Consider the following 25605-nt stretch of genomic DNA (forward strand, 5'->3'; position numbering starts at 1 on the left):
AATAATAACATTATACAAAAGCAAATTTTCATAAATAAACAGGCTAAAGCAGGCCTTTTTTATATTAAAATAATAATTTTTGTAACATTTAAATCAATTAATTGTTTTCATATGTAAAGATATCTGTGTATTTCTGTACATCCTGTGTGTATTAGGCAATTTGTACGTGTTTTAGACTCACATGCTTCTAACTAACTTGTTCTTTAAATTTCAAAATCTCTGCGCTAGACTTTAGACCAGCTTTTTGTTGGTCAATGTTGCGGTCTATTTTAATTTTTCATAATAGCGCAAACATCCCACCAGCAATTCGCCACTCTAATGTCTCTTCTTGTACATTGGGTGAGCTACTCCTTATCCACTTGTTACGTCCTGACGTATGGAATGCTGTTTCCGAGTTCAAGCCGCTGAATTGAATTGAGAAAATATTTGTTTATGTCATATCACACATTAAAGTGAATTTTAAATTAAATAGTGTACACAACAGTCTCTAAAGCTGCATCACAGACACCAATATTTTAACAATTTATAAAAAATATATCACTTTCTGGCCTTCAGACATTAGGCATGACCAGGGGTGTAGCAACCGGGGGGACGGGGGGATATGTCCCTCTCAATTGTAGAGACAAACCATTTACAAACAGATGATTAATAATAAAATTAACGTAAATTTTTGGATCTCATTCAGCTGTCTCCCCCACTTTTAAAATGTCCACTACACCCCTCGGCATGAATATTTATATATACATATTGCGATCGTGATTTTCCAAAGTATTACATTGCTTTGTAAATGTTTATTATTACCATTTGTTAAATCTTCCCATAAAGTTTGATAAAGTGCTTGGACCTGTAAGCCTATTCATGTGACGTCACACTTAACAAGCAGATAAGGCAGTGAGAACAAACATTATTAATTTACAGAAATTCGCAAGCTGGTAGATTGGTCAATTAGTAACCTTATGTCAATTAACCTTGTGTTAATTTGATTTAATTTAAGAAGCAACCTTCATTACATTTGCATAATGTTACGAGATTAATATAAAAATTTTAAATACCCTACATATATGATACTAATTATAAAACTAAAAGAGGGTTATATTGAGGGTGAGCCCACTATATGACATCGTTATTGCCCTCAATATTTTAAGAATGATTGATAATATCGATAAAAGTAATGTTTTTGTTTCTGGTAAATAAAATGATGCATCCTCTCTTATTTTTTCGTCTTCTGGTCCTCTTATGTTTTATACTATCAACTATCGGTTCACAAGCATCCCAGAAATGTTTTATCATACATTTTATTTGTAAGAATTTGTTTTACATTATGTCTATTTTGGTGAACGTTTACCTCAGTCTGTAAATATATTTACTCTATTCTGTAATATATTCACATCCTTTCAATTCTCTGCACAAACCCCTGTAAGTATTTAAGCAATTTAGACCTCCACGGCTTTGATAATCCATATCAAATCATTCTTCACACGCATTCGAGATCTTTCTAATCATTCGTGCAAGGTTTACGTACAGCTTGCAAGCTTAAATGTTACTTTCACCCACAAACGCGCCTAGCGAAAATGGACCTCTGTGTTGTTTCTCCAGCTGCAGTCTTGATTTTTCCCAGCGGTGGATGTATTTCTGACAGGGCTGCAATGTAATTTGCACCACGGCTGCCAGAGGGGGTCGTAAGGAGGGTCAATATCCCAGCCTAATTTGTCAGGAATCATCAAGTAAAGCTGATCAATAATTTTTGACCCCTCGCAGAAAGACTCAAACACAAAGGTATAAAGCACTTCCTGGCCTGAAGCGATGGGAGTTTGACAGCATCCGTATCAAGCTAAAGTGCATGTGTCACTGTGGGGAGTTTGGTATTTATGCAGTGCTGTAAGTCCCACAGATAGTGTCAGAGTGCCTGAAAGGATAGAGCAACGGAAGAAAGGATAGACTGGATTTGATGGTGATAACATTTGAAGGTTTGTGTGCAAGGAAATGCTTGTTTGTGAGAGTCATTGTAGCTGTTGTAGAGACAGTCTAGCGCTAGCGGTCCTGTCAATCAGTGTGGCCTACGGACCTGGCTACATGAATTTTGTATTGAAACAAACAGCAACAGAAATAGATAACTCTTGAGGTACCACGTTTCATCTTTTATGAGATACAGTGTCTGACCTGGAAAGCTTCTGGAGTCCAAACACTAATGGTCTGATATCTGATATAAAAGAATACTAGGCAAATGTTCAACGGTAATGTAAGTTTTAGCTTATCTTGAGCACACAGTTTGTTTGCCTGTGGTAATGGTTTGTTGCATTATGTAGCTAAAAGCACCATTTCCCCTGTCCAGCCGTGCTGCAGTGAGAATTGTTTGCAAAAAAAAAAAAAAACAATTTAGAGAGTAGATGAAGAATAGAAAGGAATAATACATATATTAAATAGATTTTCAGTATTCTGCAGCTCTTCGAACTGCATAATACAACCAGTGCTCTGAAACTATTCAGCTTACTTATGGACACTGTGGCTTTCATCCACATTTTTCCAAGGCTTTGCACAATAAGAGTTTCATTCTCAGGTTACTGACTCATATTTTATATGTTGGAGTTTGAAATCTCTAAATCTCTGTGCTTTTTTGCTAATGATAATAGTAAATTGTCAGTACAGTAAAAGAAAAATAAAACAGTAAATTTGGACACTTCCTAGGAGATACACAAATCATAAGATGTTAATATTAGGTTAGATTTAGGTCACTAGCATCTAAGTACAATGTTATTTCGATGTCCAATATTGATGTGAAATGATCTTGATATTTTGTTGATTTTAAGTTGTGTCGGAAAGTGACCAAAGTCCAATATCGAGCCAACATCTTAAGCCAACGTGATATTGACATCAAATACTGACATTTATTTGTCAAGTGTGACAACTAAAATCTAATTTCTGATAGATTTCATAGTGGTAACGTCCACACAGTGTCAAGCTGTAACATTATTAGATGTTGATATTTTGTTATTTTTAGGTTGCGTTGGAAAGTAACCAAAATGCGATGTCTGTCCGACATTAGACATTGACGTTAGCCTGATGTTGGGTTCTGACTTTAACACGATTTTTATTTCCAAACAAAATACAATGTCCCACGGCATTGGGGTACAAGTCAACGTCAATGACATGTTGAAATCATGTGCATTCTGGGTTAAGGGGGCGTCTTAACAGTTTTATCTGTATATAATTATTGAGATAAAAAAAGCAAAAGCTTGGGCTACAAAATAAATACACAACTGGATTAGCATCTTAAATCTGTATTATCATACAGAAGATATATACTTACAAAGGTATTTTATTATTATGGTAGTTTATTACCAAATTTGTGTAGTAAAAAAAAAGATAATAGTGAACTGTCTTTCGACAGTGCATATGTTCCATAAAACAAAATGATCTTGGTTTATTGCATGATCGTGCTTAGGAAGTTTTTATATTGCTTTATTAATGATGCACAGTTGGTGGTGTTCTATTCTATATTACATGCTGTGTTAAATGTTATGCTTCTTTTATTTTATATGAGATAACACATTATTTTTTTCAACTAGAGTACTGAAATGTGATGCAGTGAAAGGAGTGTTCTGGCAACTGTAGCAGATATATAATCTTTTTGTAGAAAGCATAAATGTCTTAGCTGTGTCTTTTGATCATGTTAGATAATCTTTGCTTAATTAAAGATTTTAATTTAATTTTAAAAGTCTAACTATACTCCTGTCGGAGCTTGACATTGCCAGCTCATGAAAATGTTACACATTTGTTACACATAATATAGTATATCATCACCTTGGAATTACTTTTTGACATTTTTTGGTCAAACTTACATATTCATATTCTCACATACAGTATTTTCATTTAATCTACATTTTTGCTGGATTCATCATTTGTATGTATGTGTTTGTTTATTTTGCTGACATTTTAAGTTTATCAGGCTGAACGACATGAAATGCCGTTCAATCAGTCAATCAGTCTACAAAGATTTTCCAGTATTTCTCAGTTGCAATCGGGATATCACAATAATTTTCCCCGAAAAAGCCAAAGCAAAACAAACACTACCAGATTACTATGATATAAATACACCACTACAACATACAAAAGAGAGAGATCGACTTAGAGTGTCACTTACCAGTTTTATAATGATTTGAACAGCTGTAATTAGAAATTTATGCTGAGTTTTCACACCTCATAGCATTTAATATGCGGTCTCTGTCACCATCTTGTGGCGTAACGTCAACATTTTTTTGCTCTGCTCAATGACAGGCAATGCCTGCACTGAATCTCTGAAATAATAAATATTTAAAATAGCCGTTATCCTTATAAATAAACTGCGTAGTTGCAATCTAAACAACTACATTCTTGCCTAAAAAGTACATTATTTTGTCCAACAGCTGCAATATATGTCAAACTATAGTGAGTTTATTGATCTGCTGTCACTCTATGTGGGTGGAGTAATAAACAAGGGTGAAGAGGCTGTACGAGTGCTGTTATTGCAGAAGCTAACAGCCAATCAGATTTTTTGTTTCATTTCTAAATGTTTGCATCACACAAAATCTGCAAAAACTCTTGTCTGGTCCGAAGCCCTCCCCAGAGGAATTGTCATTCTATAACAATCGCTGAATTGCTCCTGTACCAGAAGGCAAGCTTTATTCATTATATACCAATCGCTGATTGGCTCCTGAACTGGAAGGCGGGCTTTATTCACCATATTGACTGTTGCAATTTTCCCCATTCAAAAGTATATGAGTGACATGTCTGATGTATTCTATAGTCTTTGATATATACTGTACTTACCAAAGGTTTGAAATATACTTGCGTTGGTAGCCGGATTGAAGCACAACATTTACCCAAATTACATAAACAGTTTAAGATATGTATTTAAAATAGCCTATGTAATATACTGATATCATCAAATAAATTATCTATGCATCAAAAGAGAAATAAATTACAGAAAAAGAAAAATAAAAACAGACAATATCTCTAAAAATGATCAAATTACAAGATTAAATGTGTTGATTAACTATTATTAATGGTCTACATACATTTTTGCAGCCAGTTGAGACCAGTGATTTCACCCTCTTCGAATACATATTTAAGTTTTTCAGCGTTGTTTAGATTACAGAATTTATTATTTGCTTTTTCTCTCGGTATCGCGGCTGTGCGCACTGTCAGCTGTGAAGCAAGCAGGAAGTAGACTTTAATAAAAGAGTAATGCAAAAAACATGCAAGCTTTAAAGTTGAATCCCGGACAATTTTAGGAGATTTAGAAACCTAGGCCATACAAACTTTTTAGGTTCCATATAGGTGGGACTCTCTGTGAGACTGTCTGCGGGAGTGCTGACTTGTCTCGCACACATAAAAACGAAATGAGTAAATGAGAGAAGATTTCTCACTACTTAACTGATCACAGATGTGTTTGTTTTGGCCAGCCTGATGTTACCAGGAAACGTAAGTATTTTACGTTTTGTCAGGTTAGTGGTGAATTCGAGCGAGTTCAGTCGTACAAAAATGTACGATTTTAAAAAGGAGACGTGGCACCAAACCCAACCCCTAACCCCAACCGTCATTGGGTGATGAGCAAATTGTACTAAATTGTACGAATTAGATCGTACGAATTTATACGAATCAGCCACTAAATCAAAAAGTTATGAATTGCCATGAGATTGCGTTGGTTTAGTTTTGTTAATTGGTTTGCCCTATAAGCAAAAAGCATAAATTATATATTTATATATTAATGATATGCATTGATATTTTGATCCACTTCAAATGTTGACTACTGTATGTATATATGCATGTATGTATGTATGTATGCATGTATATGGATCAAAGTGGATAAAAAAATATTTTGGTAATTTTAAATTTTTCCATTTGATATCTAAATCAGAAATATTATTGTCATATAACTGTTTGATTTTGTTTATATTCATGACAGAGTAGTGTAGAGTCTCAAATAGTTGTTCCATCAGTTATCACCATTTACATGATGAAGAGGGCAAAGAATGTCCAGATTATACTACTGGCTGATTCAGCAACGAAGCCTTGCGTTTCTGCTCTAATTCATGCTACTCGTTATTTACTCCACCCATGGGACGCCTGTTGATGAAGGAGGCAAAGACACAGATTCCCCCATGTTTGCTCCACAGCAGATGTGTTTCCTTTTTGTTTTTCCCAAACACTCTCAAAGAGCTTGATGACGTCTTTAGCAACACTGCGATTTAATCAAAACCCAGTAGGCATAATTATATGCTGGAAATAGTGGCGTTTAAAATGCAGCGCAATGATCAATCGATACATTGGGTCAATTACAGGCAATAACTTCACGCTTCCCTGCTCTGAACAGACAAGGCTGAGGATGAAACGTGCTTTGAGGGAAAGAATGTTTTGAGTGGAAATTTTTTAAAAGAGTGAGTACAGCGCAGATGGATATCAGACAAAATATGTCTCTTAAAAAAAAAAAAAGTCCGGTATGTAAGTGCCACCTGTGCTGGAAAGTGTATTATAAAGGAGGTGAAATGAAATGTCTTTTTTGTTGTTTATGCATCGTCTGCTGGAGCCTCGTATCAAAAAGAGTTCCCGCTGTGTTGGTGTGCAGGTGAAGCTCAAGGCCAGGCAGAGATTCGCAGTGGAGTTTTATTCACTACCAGCATGTCAGGTGAACTCCTTCTGTGTGCAATATTGAAGTGCGCTTTTTACTCGCCTCTGAATCAGAAATTAGCTCGTTTTTATCTCATCAGACCATTGCACATAGCGTTAGGCTCTATTTATGATAATGCATTCCTGGGATTTTTAAACCTATTATCATTATCGCAGCAGAAACATGATAAACATTTGAGCGAAGCGTAATAACGGAGTTGCGGCAAGGTGGTTAAATCAGAAGTGATCAGACAGTTTGCACAGACACTTGACTTTGTCCAAGTGCTGTTCAGTTTTGACGGCTTGTTCACCATGTGTTTGTGCTGTCAATTGCTACTTGCATTGTAACTGGAGGCGTTGGGGTTTTGTTTTATGAATCATTCATTCGCATTGTTACAAAATCTTTGTGCAGTTGCATTGTTGTTCTTTGTTTTCTCTCCAAAATGTACTAAAATAATGATTTGTGGAAATGGTGTTCTTTGAAGTATCACAGAAATGTGTCAAAGACGAGGTGGTGTCTGCACCAAATTAATTTAGCAAAATTCCACATACAAAGAATATTAATGTTTTTATTTTCAGTGCTTCAAATCATTTTTTTTTTATGATTTTAAGATGTTTCAGTTTCTTACAAAATCATATTTGTGGGAAATGGATAACACCTTTGAGTTTGAAGGATGGGTGCACACACGTCATGATTTAGCACAGTACGATGTGCTTCTGGGTTAACATCTATGTACATTCTGAAACATCATTTCTGTTTGAAAATGTAATTCATACCTATTCCCTACCCCTAAACCCAACCATACCTGTAAATTATTCCCAAAATCATAATAGTTGGATAAAAATCATGTAGAAGTGCATAAACCTAACCGTAAGCCTAAACTTAACATAAACAGTAAATGCATACCTTATTTCTGATTGGCTGATTGGAATGTTGTTCCAGGATCAGCATAGATGTTGATCCAAGAAAATGTCCTACTTGGTAAATCAGATTACAGTGGCTGGCACAGTGATCTTTAAATGATTCTTTTTCTTAAAATGCCTGACAAAAAATGTCATCACTGTATACAATCACTGACCACTTTATTAGGTACACCTTACACTAGTACCGTATTTTGCCTTAAGAAATGCCTTGATCCTTCATGGCATAGATTCAACAAGGTACAGGAAATATTCCTCAGAGATTTTGGTCCATATTGACATGATAGCATAAAGCAGTTGCAGCAGATTTGTTGGCTGCACATCCATGATGCAAATCTTACATTCCACCACATCCCAAAGGCGCTCTATTGGATTGAGTTCTGGTGACTGTTGAGGCCATTTGAGTACAGTGAACTCATTATCATGTTCAGGAAGCCAGTCTGAGAAGATTTGCGCTTCATGACATGGTGCGTTATTCTGCTGGTAGTAGACATTAGAAGATGGATACACTGTGGTCATAAAGGGATGGACATGGTCAGCAACAATACACCGTTAGTCTGTGGCGTTGACATGATCCTCAGTTGATACTAATGTGCCTAAAGTGTGCCAAGAAAACTACCCCCACACTATAACACTACCACCAGCAACCTGAACCGTTGATACCTCGGTTGTAATGAGTGGTTATTTGAGTAACTGTTGTCTTTGTATTAGGGTTGGGCCGATAGGCGATACCATCGTCCATTGCCAATGGCCGACAAACTTCATGATGCTGAGCCGGCATCGCGATCCATCACCCCGCCCCACATTTATATTAATATATAACTTATTATTTGCATGTCATCTAAACAGTAATAACGGTCTTTTCGTCTTGACCATGTCTACATGCGTAAATCTATTGTTACAGTTTTGAAATATCAGTTTTGGTTATACTAAATGACATTTTAACCACGAACCATGTATGATGATTATTCTTAAAAAAAAAAAAAACAGAACACAATAGAATTAAAATTCTTTGTTTGTTTATTTATTTATGTTGTTTGAAACCCCTTACAGTATATATAAATATTAGAGTGCTTTAAAAATGTGTTGTGTTTTTCAAATAGCAATATAATCAAAAACAAAGCAAAAAATGTGTGTTTAATTCAGATTTTCCATGCCATAACATTTTATTCTGATAACTACAGGCCTATGTATGTGATTCAGACTGACATATCTTTTTCTATCGAGTCGTGTCTTGCTGTACAGCTTGATATCTTTGGTTGTGTTTAAAGTAATTCAATATGGAAAAACACATCTCGAGACCCCTGCGTTTTATTCCATTTTGTTTGCGCTCCATCCAGCTGTTTTTGAATTCAATAACGGTCTGAACAACCCCTTACTCATTCAGCGCTGCTTAATTACACTAAATTAATGTGTTAAATTGACAGCCCTAATGAATAAATGAAGGAATCTTTTTTTCTTTTTCACTATGTTTCACTGCAGTGTTTTGATTTCGCAGATAAATAAAGAACTTCACCATGGTTTTCACACATTGCATTTGCGAAATGATTTCAATAATTTGTACAGCTAGACAAAAGTTCTAAAAAATTATCTATATTTACAATGTAGATGTTAAAACAGTTTTTAGCAAACTACTGATGGCATTTCTTCTTTATTTAAAATAAAATAAAGAACTTATTTAGAACTTAAAAAATGACTTGTTTTCATTTTTAGATGTTTAGATATTAGCGACATTGTAACTACAGAAGACTCAATATAGTGAGATTAAATGTTCTAAATGCCAATATATTTGTAATTTGAAAGATTGTTGACCATTATATTACAATATATATTAACACTTTAATCAAACACAATAAAATTTGGGAATTTCTAACAAGTTCTCTTGTTATTTTTTCATAGTTGTATATACCATATGAGTGCTTTTAGAATCCAATAAGATAAAAAAAAATATTGATATTAATTGTAAAACAGTATGTATTATTACACTTATAAGTAGTTGCACAAGAAGGACTTGATCAAGGCTGTACTTGTTCTGAGCTTCTTAGCGTGCCGTTCACACAGAATGCATTTTTCCTCTCCAATGAACTATTTTTTAATGTAAACATGCTTGATGGATGTGTTTGACCGCTACACTCACGTCATGTGTCTTTTGAAGCATCCCACATATCAGCTCCATGTATTTTAGATGCCATGTTTCCTCCGGTTGCTCTGGTTTCCCCCACAGTCCACAGACATGCAGTACAGGTAAATTGAATAAGCTCAATTGGCCGTAGTGTATGAGAGAATGTCAAGGATGGAATGGAAGGGCATCCGCTGTGTAAAACATATGCTGGATAAGTTAGCTATATATATAGACTCCCATAAATAAATCTAATTTCTTTATTTTGTTGAACATAAAACAAGATAATCTGAAAAATGTTTGGAAAAAAAACATCTATTGATAGTATTGAATAGTAGAGGAAAAACACTATGGAAGTTAGTTTTTTACCAGTGTTCTTCAGTGTATCTTTCTATTCAACAGTAGAAAGAAATTCAAACAGGTTTGGTGGATGAGCAAATGATGAAAAATATTTAATTTTTGGTTGAACGGTCTCTTTAATTGTGCTAAATGAATGTTAAATTAGCAGTCTTTCTGATGGCTGTTTCATTGCGGATTTTTGATGTGCAAAGCACTCCAAGGTAAATTTCATAACTTCCGAGTTCACTCCACATAACAACAATGCCAGTGGGTTCACTGTTTGTGCGACAGCAAGCCGAGGAAAACAAAACGTTTTTTATGTTTGTTCTATTATGAGGCAGGGAATTAGGTAGTTTATCATATGGAGAGCAGAAACACTGAAGGAGGACTTAAAGGGAATATTTGTCAAATCCAAGATTGGAGATGTGGGATTTACGCCAGTTTGCCAAGGACTCGGCAGAAGCTTAGGCCCGCGTGGCGAGGCTTTCTCTGGAGGCAGTAGAGGGAACAATAGGCCACTGATTGATGGTCAAGGACATTGAACCCTTCTCTCGAAGCCAGAGAAGACTAGCCTCCAGGGAGAAGAACTGCAGCCAGCCGTCGTCTGTGCAGATTACCTGGAGATACAGCCACCCTCACATAACCGCCATTCAGATGATTGCTTTCATTTCATTATGTAAACTGGTGCTTTGTCTTCAGTGCTGTATGTTGTGTGTTTTAGGAATGATTCACAAACAGTACAAATCAAAACAGCTGACTTTACTAATATTGAATATCAGTTTATTTGATAAGGAATCAATGTTGATGATGCTTAGGGCCATCAGGGTTGCGCAAAATTCTCAATTTAAGAACTGCTTTGAGTTCAGTTTGTAAGTTTGTCTTTGAATGGAATTTGAAGTGAAAAATTCAGTCATCATTTACTCACCATCCGCTTGAATATAAAAGAATGTATTTTAAAGCATGTTGGAAAGTGTTACATAAAAATAGTATGGAAGTCAAATATTACCAGTTGAAGGTAAGTAATGAGGAGTGAATTTTCATTTTTGGCTGAACTATGCTTTTAGGTGGAATTTAAATCAGAATAACAGGAAATCAACCTTACTGAAAGTCTAGACAGTTTAACATTGGCATTTTGGAAACTCATGTGCTTATTCAGCTTGTCTATTAAATCTGTTTGTCTGGAAGGACTTTTAAAAAATGATTTTGCACCTGAACATGTTCAGTATTTGTAAAAAACCTTTTTTTATTCTCAATTTTACTTTCAGAAACCATTGTCAACGGCTAAAAGAGAACAACATAATTCTGACTGGGGGCTAATTTTGAGTTCAAAAATAATTTGGGCTAATAATTCTGACCTCAACTGTACCCTTACTGAATCTTACCATCCTTGATGTACTTTGATTTCTTTAAATGTATCCAATACTAGTTCCTTTTTGTTTGTATATTTTTTATTCTAATCAAATTCAGAAACCAAAACCAAAACTATTTATTTTACAGCAATATAATAACAATAAAACTGTGGAAATGCTCTTATTACAACTGCGACTTGTTTTATCATAGCATAAAAGCAGCACAAAGAAGCGAGAGCTCTGAATGAAATTCATTAAGCAGCTTAACGATGGGTCTTGTGCCAGTTAAAAGGAATGGTGGGCCTCGAACTAGCTGCTGATTATAGGTTAGCAACCCCTCTTTTTATTCTGCGCTGTCACACCAACAACATTATGCCTAAAAACTTAAGCTGTTAACTAAATCAACCAAAACAAATGCATAATGGAGGACTGAGAAAGAGAGCTCTCATTTGCTTTAATTGGAGTCTAGGCATATATATAAATAAAAAGCTATGCGGAAACGTCTGTCCATGGCCTTAAGCCATTCCTCAGCAGTCATTATGCAGAATTATAATACGTGTACTCTTCATAATCATACGAAGGGAAGGCGTTTGTGTGCTTTAGATAGAGTGCATAACCATGATTTAGACGCGGATGACTGATTACTCCCTGATCCGAACTTAATGAGGAAATTGATGCTCTTGCATCTCAAGATATGCCGTCGGTTAATCCGACGATTTGTTTTTCGGCGCGAAATGTCACCGCACTCTTAATACCTGCACCGACTTCCCTCATCCGTCTGCGGGACTCTTCAATAACCTCTTTTCTCACTGTATTTGCACACTTTGGACCCAAAGCAGAGTAATCACAAGGCAGCCACTGTCTGGATGGGGAGGGCTTGAGTTAATTAAAATGGCAAGTGCAGTAACAACCTGCACCGTCACAACAACAGACTGATTTAGACGCAGTGGGATATTAAACAGTGCAACGCAGCCAGGCAGGTAATATTGGTGCTCTCCTTAATTGCTTCCAGTGGCAGATGATAGGATGTTTCTGGCACGACCCTGAATCATCTCTGACGTTACAGTAGCTGTTAGTCCGACGGGGCGCTGGGAAGAAATATACAGTGAGGACCAAGCGTTTTGTCCTTTTACCTTTCGCAGGCCATATGGCATTGTTTGTTTTTTGACAAATAGTTAGGTCCTGCAGCAGGTGCCTATAGCCCGAATGATTGTGTTGCATTGGTAGCGCTGTGCACACTCCGTGGCTCTGGCAAAGGGGCCAATGCAGGATGTGAGCTGTTTCCATGGTTACCGGCTGCCTAGCAAAAACTGTGTCATTATCCGGTGCTTTGGATGGAGGCAGAATGAAGCCGCAGTGTACAGGGCAGTTTTCTCTCCTCGTTTCCTCCCCGGCCTCACGCGCATCATCACAATTTGCATCATTTTCTATCTAGCGCACCCATTTCGGATATTCCGGGCCCGTCTCATTGCAGGTGGCTGTAATTTTTTGGTATGGAGATTTTTAAGCAATGCTGGTAATTTAAAGCCGTAAAAGCTGGAATGGAAGGGAAAATGGATGCGCGGCTTTTCATCTGAGCTTTGAGCTCCCATTTTCGCAATTCGGGACTTGTCACAAAGCAATTATTTTATCAACCTTCTATGCACAAACATACTTATTACTGTCAGATGTGCTATTTGATGCTGTGATTCAGTCTTATTGCGGTTTCCAGTGTGGGAAAACAGATGAATCCATATCATAATGACTCCATTAGATACTGTCATCACATGTGTCTGTAAATTACACACACGAACAGTAGCATCAGAGAGTTTTGCTGGTGTAACAAAAATCAGGTATATGGCAATGGAAAAGTTGTTGCAATAGTTATCATGTTACATCATGACAACATTGAAATAGGATCAAAAAGGCATTCCAAAAGGCTTAAGCAACTCCGTATGTGCTACACCGAATGAATCGGTTACCTACCTCTTTTTGTACATTGTGTAATTCAAATTCTGTGGGGACATACAGTAGACGTCAGAATTATTAGCTCCCCTGAATTATTAGCCCCCCTGTTTATTTATTCCTCCAATTTCTGTTTTTAACGAAGTGAGGATTTTTTCAACACGTTTCTAAACAATAGTTTTAATAACTCATTTCTAATAACTGATTTTTTTTAACTTTGCCATAATGACAGTAAATATTATTTTTCTAGATATTTTTCAAGACACTTCTATACAGCTTAAAGTGACATTTTAAAGTTTAACTAGGTTAAATAGGTTAACTAGGCAGGATGGGGTAATTAGACAAGTTATTGTACAACGATGGTTTGTTCTATAGACTATCGAAATTATACTGTATATAGCTTAAAGGGACTAATAATTTTAACCTTAAAATGGCTTTTTAAAAAAAAAATGGTTTTATTCTAGCTGAAATAAAACAAATAAGACTTTCTCCAGAAGAAAAAAAAATATTATCAGACATACTGTGAAAATTTCCCTACTCTGTTGAACATCATTTGGGAAATATTTAAAAAAGAAAAAAATTCAAATGGGGCTAATACTTCTGACTTCAACTGTATATGTACTGTTTGTTTTACTATTTGTTGTAAGCTCACTTTCCAACGTAGAATATTTTATATTTGCAGCCCCTATTCTCAGCGGACAAAATGTGGCTTATAAAACTAAAAAATGTTGCAGTGTTAGAACGTTTTGCAGCTAGAATTAACAGAGCTAAACCCCAAACAATCAAAGCATGGTCTGATTTTATTGAGAAAATTTCCTAAATAATAAGTAGATAAACTAAAGTGTACTGAAAGATGGATAGTATTTTATTAGAGGTGTTTAAAGGTCACTTCTCACCCCAGAGTTTTTTCTTGTCCTGTTCATTATTATTTATTTATTTTATTTTTTATGTAATTTCATTTAATGCAAACCCTGGCTTGCTTATAGTTGTTGCTAGCTATGGATGCTGGCTTTGTTCTGTAATAAATTAATAATCACTAGAAAAGGCATACATTAACATGTATAATAACAATAGCAAGGATTTATTGTACATTTTTTTTCAGTGTAAACAAATGTTTTATTTAATTGCTTTGCAAGCAGATTTCATCATCGGTTTAACTTCAATAAATGGACTATTATTAACAAATGAAGCCTTCTTCTAAAGTGTTAACGAATAATAAATAAATAAATAAATAAATAAACAATACGAACATTCATTCATTCATTTCCTTTTTCGGCTTAGTCCCTTTATTATTCTGGGGTCGCCACAGCAGAATGAACCTCCAACTTATCCAGCATATTTATCCAGCAAATTTACGCAGCGGATGCCCTTCCAGCTGCAACCCATCACTGGAAAACATCCATACACACTCTTTCACACACTTACACTACGGACAAGTTAGCTTACCCAATTCACCTATACCACATTTTTGGACTATGGGGAAAACCAGAGCAAACACGAGGAGAACACGCAAACCCCACAAAGTAATGCCAACTGACCCAGCCGAGGCTTAAACCAGCGACCTTCATGCTGTGAGGCAATCATGCTACCCACTGCGCCACCGTGACACCCCCAATCTGAACATATCCAATCAATATCTGTCATAATAATGTGAGTTGTAATGGTTATGCTTGAAAATAAATAGCTTTTAATGATGAACATTCTTGAAAGACACTCTAAAAGTTTGGATGATAAATAATTATTGACAGTGTTTTGAAGTGCACACATTAAGCATTATCATGCATGTTTATCTTATTACTGAAAATCAGTACATCTACTGCCAGGACATATAATAATCTCCAGAATGTTTGTGTGATGTACTAATCTCCTTAGGTAGGCCAGTGTCTGTCATTAACAGAGCTGGGAAACAAAAACTCTCATGAAGATGAATGCCTGCACACTCTCACACCTGTTCAGAAGCGCCTCTCCTGAGTACTACACTCAAGTTGTTTTGCTTCGGGGACAGACCTGAAGGCTTTCTGCCACTGAGATCTGTGCTCGCTGTGAAAATATGAGCATAGCTAGCGTCAGCATGGGCTTATCAGTGCTAAAGCAAGAATCCCTATTACTACTCATACTTGGAGATTAAACTTTGCCTTGTGCCTGCATGCTGCAGACATAAATAATCCTGTTTTTTAATAATTGACCACCTCATGGCAACATACAAAGAACCACTCTTAGCAACAAGATGGCAACGCCCTGGCAACCAACCTGAACTCTCTACCACTAAGCAACATGCTAAGAATCTTTCAAAGTACCATAGCGAAGGCATAGCAGTAGCCTGGCAAACACACATAGCAGAACAGCCATGCTTAGAATCATCATAAGTTCTTGGAAAAGTATATGTGTAGTACAGTATGCAGTAAGCTACAGTATAGTGTTGCATGATATACCAGTAATAGAAACTGCTCACTATTAAAACAGTTTGCTTTTATTACTAGCAGTACTTTTAAAAAACACAGCATTTTAATTAGAACATTATTTCTTGAGTTATGTTGACAGCATACAGTAAATGAAAACTGTAAATAAAAAAAGCTTATTTATTGACTGTCTTAGTCCTATCACTTTAAAAAAACAAACACTGTAAATCTTTTTATATTTACTGCTCTATTAGGTCACACTTTATTTTTATGGTCCGTTTGTTAAATTTAAGTTACATTGCATCTACATGCCAACTAATTCTCATTAGATTATAAGTAGACTGTTAGGTTGGGGTTAGGGTTGGGGTTAGGGCTAGATTAAATTAGTGCAAAGTACTAGTGCAAAGTTTCTTATGCCGAGTTCAGACTGCACGATTTTAGCCCCAATTTTGACTTTCCGACAGGTTTTGTGAAATCACCAACAAATCCCTGAAATCACAGGGATCACAGTCACCTGAGTGACAATCACACAGTATGAACAATCAAAGGCGACATCTGAGAGAATTGCTGATGAGTCGCCGATGCCTGTGAGATATTTGGGGTGCTCAGCTGTCGGCGATTCAAATCATGCTGTGTAAAATGCTTTTTTTTAAAAGAATTTACTTTCGTGTCTGTGTACCTGCAGGTCAGCGGGAGGTTGAGGGAGAAGTTAAAAGCACTCATTTTCGGTTTATTTGGACCCAAGAAGTGGAAGAAAAACTAGTGAAGGATTGACAGGAGCACCCGTGTCTGTTTGACATGTCATACAGAAAGTTAAAAAAAGTAGGTTGAGGAGAAATTGCGAATTCCCTTAAAACCTAGGTGAGCAAATATGTACATTTTCTACCCCATTAAAGGTGTCTTTCTCGTTATGTAGTTAATAACAAAATATATACTACATGTTTTTGGCTCTGAGATGTGATTTGGACAAATTTTTCGGTGATTCTTCCTATTGTAAAGTCATGCAATGTGAAATCTCCTGTCGCCGATCCATCTTGCAGTGTAAACAAAGCAGCGACAAAACGCTAGCCCAGATAGTCATGCAGTGTGAAAACATCTCTTACACGACTACTTTGAAAATCATGCAGTCTGAACTCAGCATTATAGTCAGTTAAATGTCTGTTGAAGGAGCAACCAATATTAAGCAGACAGTCTAATACTCAAATAGACCATCAAAATAAAGTGTAACCCTTTATTTATTTATTCATTTGTTTATTTGTGTATGTATGCATGTACAGTATGTTTGTACTTTTATTTTAGTTGTCTTTTATTTCTTTAGTTTAAATTTTTAAAAATGAATTCTCATTGCACAAAGCTTGTTAACAAGTTTTAATGATTAATGAAGGAATTATAATGCATTATTTCAGTTTTCCATTTTCATTTACAAATACCAGGGTATTAACAGTTACTGTATATTCACATTTCGTACCTTGGTGCCCCCCGTCAGAATAGTCGTAAACTGCTGTGACACCAAAAAATTAATCCCTTGATACCGCCGCGGCACCACACACAACGTTAATGGTCATTTTGAAGTGTGCCACTGTACATACAGCGTTCAGCATAACTGAGTACACCCCATTTCGATAAACAAATATTTGTATCCATTTCAAAGTGAATATCAATCACATATTTTGGTGCATTTGAACAAAGCAGATTTATTAAATGGATATATTTATTAAAGTAAAATTTTAGTCACTGAAAATCTTAAGGAGTAGAAAGATAATACATTTTAATTCATGCAAAATATGGGGGGGGGGGGGGGGGGGTGATACAAACTACAACATTTCAACAAAATTTTAGAGACGTTTCGTTTCTCAGGAATTTTGCTCTTTTTACATTTTTTATTTAATACTTTCCCTAACATATATTTTGGCTGTACTAATTTTGGACCCTTATCATAAGTTATTTTGTTAGATAATCTTTATATTTGTGTTCAGTACTGACAAATCTAATGTATATGCACAAATAAAATACTGTAGAGCTTCCTATAAAAAATATTAATTCAAACAAGAGATGCAGGACTGTTTAAAGGCATAGTTCACCCAAAAAAATACTCACCTTTTTGAGTTTTTTTTTTATGTTGAGCACAAAATATTTTGGAAAATGCTTGTTGCTGGGACCCATTGACTGCCATTGAAATATTACTTCCTACTGTGGAGGTCAGTCAGTCCCAGCAACCAGCACACTTTAAAATATCTTTTTTGTGTTTAACAGAAGAAAGAAACTCGTAAAGGTATTTTCATCTTTGGGTGAACTATCCCTATAAAAAAATTACTCGTTTTGCAGGAATGACAAAATAAATAAATCTCTCTTCAGTGTTACATTGAGTTTCACTTTTCACATGCTCACAAAATGATGGCAAAATCGCCCTTTTGCTGAATATCCTCATGGCTATTATATACAGTAGATCGTTGCCTAATGCGCTCTGTATTGAGTTTTAATCAATCAGCAGCAAAAAAAATAATAATTAAATAGAAAGAGAAAATCCCTTACCGCTCTTTACTAAATCACTTCAGTAGCTTTAATGATAATTAGTGTATGCTAAATCTATCCAGTTTTTTTCACTTTCTGTATCATGTCTTACTTGAGTGCTACTGTTAAGTAGATATTCTGTATCAATAATATATGTATATGGGCAGGTTTTACAATAAGGTTTCATTAGTTAACATGTTTTTAACATGAACTAAGTATGAACAATACTTGTACAGCATTAATTTATCATAGTTCAACATTTACTAATGCACTATATGCAAATTCATGCTTGTAAAATGCACTGTGAGTTAATATGAGCTAACAACACACAACTGTTCATAAACTAACGTTAACAAAGATGAATAAATACTTTGATAAATGTATTTTTAATTGTTTGTCTGTGTTAATATTAAATACATTTAAGTACAAATGAAATCAAAACTTACCATAAGATTTTGTTAGCTTGCATTTTTAGTTTTGTGGTGAGTAATTCATCTGTGCATGTCATTAAGAAAAAGTTTGCCCTTGTAATCTAAAATTAAAATCTAAAAATGCACTTCATGTTTTTTTTATTTTTATTTTTTTCAGTTACATTTTCATTGGCTGCATCCGAAATTGCCTACTTATCAGTAGATACTGCATTTGAATTTATTGAAAAGTTAGAAAATTATGTACTATACTATATGAATGTGAGCAGTATGAATCGAACTTGTACTTGCTTCATCCGCCATTTTGTCATCTTAACCCGACCTACCAACATCAGTTGCTTCCCTTCACTTCCATTCATGAATTCTCACGGTGCATCATAGAATATCGTAGCGTCCATCAGATGCACACTTCAGAATCTCACCGGCAGTAATAGATCATCCAGGTACTTCTCACATACTGTTTTTTTTAATTCTATGAATACAGACATACTACTCGGCTTGCATACTGTTTTTAGCGTACTATATAGTATGTGACAGTTTCAGATTATGTGATTTTGATGTATTAGGCGTGGCTAACATATTTAGCCACACCCCTCCTAATGTCATTTGACAACAAACAGAAATAGTGAGAAGGAGTAGGTGTTTTATAGGTTGTAAATACTCTCCCCAAACTCATTTCCTTTCTGAATGAAATGCATACTTGACTACATCCAATCAGCTGGCTGTAGAGAAAACAAGCCACACCCACTGTTTTTACTGTGTTATATAGTTTGGAAATATGCAATTTATGATGTCAGTTTTTGCTGTCATGCTGTCAGTTTTGACAACAAACAGAAATAGTGAAGAGGAGGAGGTGTTTGTTAGGTTGTAAATACTCTCCCCAAACCTGTTTCCTAATCTTTCTGAATGAAATGCCTACTTTACTACATCCAATCAGCTCACAGTAAAAAAAACAAGCCACACCCACTGTTTTTAGCGTGCTATATAGTATGAAAGTATGTAATTTAGGCCGCAGCTTCAGATTACGTGATTTTGGGGTATTGGGGGTGGCTAACATACCTAACCACACCTCTCCTATTGACAACAAACAGAAATAGTGAGGAGGAAGACTAATCTGTTAGGTTGTAAATACTCTCCCCAAACCCTTTTCCCAATCTTTACAAAGGAAATGCCTACTTTACTACACCCAGTCAGCTCACAGTTGAAAGAATCAAGCCACGCCCACTGTTTTCTCTTTAAATATTTTGTTTTTCTATAGGCACTGTGTCACAATATGAAAAAAAATGGTTGCAGCTTCCGGTGGACTTCAATAAACATTAACTAATACAGACTCATTGTAAAGTGCTACCTAAATATTTATTTGACTATTACAAATAATTCTTTTTCTTTTACTGCATTTGCCATTTGTTTCTTATTTTTAACAACAAAGATAACCTAAAAACCTTTAAATAACTTCTGTATATTGTGATATGTCATTATCATGAACAATAACTAATTAAGTAGTTTTATTAAATATCATACTGCATAGCAGCTTCTTCAACCACCCCAAACAAACTACTGTAGAAGCATTGAGTTTCTGTGTACATTGCTCAATACAAAACACTTATTGTCATGATAGATAAAACAGACCTGAGGAGTTCCATGCACCAGGAGGTAAAGACACGGCAGAGAAAGCTGTATAATCATAACGTCTTTGAGACAAACAGATGTACCCTCTTATTTGAAACTACCCAGCTTGTTTTTAAAACAAGGCATCATATTGAAGGACTCCTTCAGGCATCCGAGTCTTGATTTGAGAGTGTGAAGGGAGGCAGCGTGAGCTCCGCTTGCACGAAAGGCGAGGAGGTACTGCTTGACTGAGACTATGACTGTCTGCCAGGAGAGAGAGCGAATCTGCTAATCAGCATGTGTCTCTGCTCTGTTGTTTACAGCATCCAACCCCGCTATGTATGGAAGTACAGGAGGCGCTGAAGTCCTGCTGGCCTGCTGGTACCTGATCCTGGCTCTCTCTTCTCTCGTCACCGTTTACTAGCCCTGGGGACGGCCATACACAATGACTGTAAAGAACCCTTTTGAGCATTTACAGATCCTTTGACATTGCTGATGGCTGGATCCAATCTGGTACAGTGTGTTTGGAAAGCGGCGAGGGATTTTAATCAGCATTGCTTATGTTGGGATGGTAATTTTCTTCTGTGGTATATGTCATCATGTAAATACATGCGGTTATAGGGGTTTTGTTTTCCGTTCTTCTCTTATTTCCTTTTTTTTTTGTGTGTGTGAATCAGCACACATTGTCCCCCTTTCGAACGCTCTCAAATTAGCTGAAATCACACTTTGGGAAAGCGAGGGTGTGTGACATTAGTGTCTTTGTTAGTGGAAAAGAAGAGACCGCCCTAGTGTGCCACCTTGCTCTCCATCCTGGTACATCATTCACGTACTTATAAAGCGCGAAAGGGGTTTGAATAACATGCTTTTTAGACTGTGCTCATTAAAATCCATTGAACCAGGATACACTGTTTAAGATTTCACAAAGGGAGAGATATTGAAATTGATATCAGACGTAATACAGTCAAAGGTGAAGCGAACAATTGAAGAGCAGCTTTAGTTTAATACGCTACAGTAAAAAAAAAAGAAATGATTATTCATTTTTTTTGGACCAAATCTACAGCCATACCTCAATGATTTGAAACTCTAGGCTATAGACTCCAATTATGCAGAGGAAGATGGTACGCCTTTCTAGGCTGATTTAATTGCTTGTACAATCCTAGGTTGTACTCTGGATATGTAAAACTATGAGGCAAACTGACATTCTGTAACGTTATTTGTGACTGATGCAGTGGGTAAAAGGTTATAAAACAACAAAGCGGAGTCACAAAGCCGTTCCTTTTGCCCTGGAGGTCTTTAAAACGAGAGCTATATTGTGGAATACAAAAGAATAGGGAAATATTTAGTGTTGCGTTTGATGTTATATTGAAGAAGATATGAAATAATAATAGCACATAAAGGCATTATGCAGTTGGCAGCGTGAATAATAATAATGTAACAGGCAAATCCAAAGTCCAAAGTTGAGGGAAGACAGCCAGAACTGGCTCATATTTCATTTCAAATGACGAAATTATGGACAGTGTCTAATGGTACTTATCTGACGATCCTCCATATCATTTGTTTTCCTTCATTTTATAGATTATGCTGTATGGTTGTGATCATTTGAACTGGATTTTATAATGTATTAACATATTACCTGCTTTGCTTCTGTCAGTGTGAAATAGTTTCGAACAGGGAAGCAGAAAAAAAAAAAAGATTATGCACTTCCCTTGTTGGGACAATACGAAACTTTCAAGTGTGGATCCAAACATGTGAATGAATATTATTTGAAAATACGTATGCAGTATGGCATAGTTTACAATGTTGTCTTTCATTTTAGATGCCACAACTGTTGTTGATTCTTGTCAAACGAGTAGAAGTTGGAGAAAAAAAAAGAAAAAAAACAAAGCATTTGTAATCAAATAATCTACTTTTATCTCAGAGGGTGTGAACCAGTCATACGGTATAATAGAAAACGAGTCACGTGTGTGTATATTCGAAGAGAGTAGAACTCATTTTATCTTATCGGTAGAGCCAGTGTCTAGGTTTAGTTTAACCTCTACCCTAGTTCCCACACACTTGTTGTATACTACGATGTGCAGAAATTATAAATGTGCTGCATGTCAAATTAATATGTATGTTAAGGTGGCCACTTACCATAAATCGATAATTTGAGAACAAAACCCGTTTCGAGGCTGCTTTGACTTAATGAGATGTGTTCCACTCTACTGATGATCACTAGGCCTGCCTGTTTGAGCAGTGATGAAATGCTCTTCTCATGTGAAAATCATCACAGAATTGTTTCTGCTCGGTGTGCAATATTGGGTCCTTTCCCATAACGGACTTTGTTTGGTTAACGCTTGACGAGTTTACGTTCTTTTCTGCGTATTATTTGTTTGCACAAATACATTTTAAATGACACGAGAAGTCATCAGTGGACATTTTTAACAGATATTGTAAGGTATGACATAAACGTCCTTTCGCTTATTACGAATCTGAAAGCCTCAAAGATCAAACCGGAGGATGTTTAAATATTCATTGCTGTGTTAAAACCGAGGCCTGGCTCTTGTCATGTAAAAAAGTAACACTGCACTTGCTTATCATCACCACGAACTTACATAATCGCAGATTAACAGCAGTAGCTTTGAACAGTAAATACACCGCAATTCATTTCAACATGAAATAACATTTCGAGTCCACCCTAGAAGCAAGTACTGTATAAAATGTGCCTTTAAAAGTATTAATTGATATGATCTGTTGCCATTTCATGTCTAAGCCTCGCGTTTGCCATTCATATCTACCATACGGTACAGCTTTCATTGTCGCGCAGTATTTCTGGCTCATATTTAATTATTTAAGTCGAAACGAACAGCTAATAAAAAGGGCATTTTTTTTAAACGTCTGACAGTTTTGAGTTCTGTAAAGATATAAAGGTAGCACATGCTCTTTAATAAATATTGTGAATAAATCATCAACAAAGAGCTCATTAAAGCATCATTAAAGCCCCGTAAGTGGATATCAAGATAAGAACAGCAGACAAGACGCATTCATGCATGCATAATTCTCCTGAAAGTTACAGCCTTTCAAGAAACAGTCTGTAAATAACAGGCAAATGTGCTGCAGATTTTTCCCTCTGAACGTCTAATGACTTGATAATCACATTCCTGGACATGCATTAATATTCAATGACTATTCAATGGCTCACATCATGCAAGCGCTAATTCGAAGAATTGTGACAGATATACAGTGCATGGTGCTGCTAGTCATGAAAACTCAATTTTATTTTTAGTTTTTTACGAATGGGTTCAAATTGCTGCAGGCAACTTGGTGAGTTTTAACCCAAGGAGACCCCTGGAGTTTCAACATCTTCCTGGATCACTCGCCAGTTTTTTGATTTGACTTTTTTCTTTCCTTCCAAAATGAATCCTCCCCAAAAAGTAGATGTATCAGCGCACAAATACAGCCCAAAACATTTAAGATACTTCATCTCCTATCTGGAGCTGGGCTGCTGGCGAGACAGAATGAGGGTGGTAGGCGGTATTTCAATGATTAAAAACCTGTCAGCTCCATCTCTGTCTTGGCTGGACTCTTTTGAAAGTCGGTTTGAGAGTGCTGTGTGTGCGGTCAGGGGAGGCGATTCTTCTGACCTGGCAGTTAATAAAATTCTTCCTGTGCCTTTGTCAGTTTCTGGAGGATTTTTTTTTTTGCGGAGAGCTGGAGGCTGCTGCATTAACCAGCTGCGAGCGCTCACTCTCCCAGCAGCCTGACAGTAATCTACATAAACCTCTGTCCTTTTCAAAACGCTTGCCAGTAATTGCAGTTTTGCAGTATTCTAATTGACTCCACGGAGCACCGTAAAGAACAAAAACCTATAATCCTTCCCGAAAGCCCGTTTCGCTGTTGTGTTAAACCTTCGAATGATACGAAAGTGATGACAAACGAACCGGACGCCATGACTGTACTTAGCCTGTAGAAGCACTCGCGGTCGGGATAATAAAGTCGCTGCCGTTGTTTTGTTTTCCTCGCCATCAAGTGTTTGTCAGCCTCCCTCGCTCATTATTTTCACTGAGCTGGAAAATAAGTTAGCCAAGCACTGATGCAGTGGTTTTGATAATGCTAAGGTTTTTAACAGAGCCGTCTTTTGCTGAGCTCTGTGTCTCGGCGTTTACGTAAATAAAAAAGAAAAAAGCAAGGGATCAAATTTCAAACTCAAGTCCAGGGTTTTATGAACACGCTCTCTTATTCACTGTTATGTCTCATTAGATGTCGGTTGGCCTGGTAATTTGTTGCTAGCTGTTTTGAATGGCATGGACTATTTTTGTGTTGGCACCGTTCATATCTTGAGCAGTTATTTTGTGAAGTGGAATAAGTCCACCAGTGAAACCACCCGTCTGCTACTGAGTAATTGAGCACAGAGGACACCCGCCAGATTGATTCAAATTTTACTAATGCTTTTTTTTTGGGAAACATTTGGTGAGCTTTGGTTACTTCTTTTTTTTTTTGTATATACATGTTTGTTTGATTCTTTTGGTACTTTTTCATTTGGTTTCGTTCAATTTGGTGACAAAGTATACAATGGACATTGTAACCATCTCGGGTTGGCTGTACTTTTATTTCCTAAACTCTTGAAGCTGAAATTTCTGTGATGAGAAATTTGAAATGGTCATCTTTACTTACATGTGTATGGAGATACTTTAGCCACCAGGGATATAGTTGTATATTTTAGGCTCTAGATCACTGGAATGACATATATGGCTTTAAGTGGCATTGATATATATTGATATTTGTCAAGAAAAAAAAAAGAATCATATACTTTAATTACTTTAAAGCTTACATTGTGTATAGCACGTATGCAAGTTCATTTTCATCATGTTTGATGTAATTTTGTAGCAGTGGTTTGATACTAATAAAGTTGGAAGTTGGTGATGGAACTGTGAAATGTGCTTTACATGATATGTTTGTTTGTTTGTTTGTTTGTTTTTTAAATACTGTACCTGAAATAACGTTCTGCATATAATATAATTAACCAAGAACACAAGCTGGTCTGTTTCACAGCGTATGAAATAAACATGAATACGTCTAAACTCATTTTCAGTTGATAAATCTACAGACTCTTATGCTAAAATAATACTTCCCACACAAGTGGACAATGTTGATCTGGAATAAAATGAAAACAATTAATATGTGAGGCTAATTGTTATTTTTTATTTATTTATTTTTTTTTTTTTTTCTTAAATGTACTGGCAAGTGAAAACAATGTGTACATCAAGTAACTACTTAGCTTATCTACTTATTGAAATCTTTATGGAGAACATATGCATATCTTTAACATAGGTAGCAGTGGGGGAAATAAGTGTTCTAAAGGT

The 25605-nt window shown here is 36.0% G+C and overlaps 1 protein-coding gene across 6 annotated transcripts in view; it reads left to right on the forward strand.

The window, feature by feature from the left end:
• Positions 1 to 25605, forward strand: part of negr1 (neuronal growth regulator 1) — a 305572-nt gene that overhangs the window by 199502 nt on the left and 80465 nt on the right. For 2 of the 6 annotated variants that reach the window (XM_087255422.1, XM_087255421.1), the window contains one exon: positions 20587 to 25178. The exons of 3 other annotated variants lie outside the window; for them this stretch is intronic. In XM_087255422.1, coding sequence (XP_087111548.1) covers positions 20587 to 20687 — 101 coding nt within the window. In that variant the 3' untranslated portion in view covers positions 20688 to 25178. 6 annotated transcript variants of the gene reach the window in all.

The sequence above is a fragment of the Danio rerio genome, chromosome 6 (assembly GCF_052040795.2).
Source record: "Danio rerio strain M-AB ecotype USA chromosome 6, GRCz13ab, whole genome shotgun sequence".
Lineage (NCBI taxonomy): Eukaryota > Metazoa > Chordata > Actinopteri > Cypriniformes > Danionidae > Danio > Danio rerio.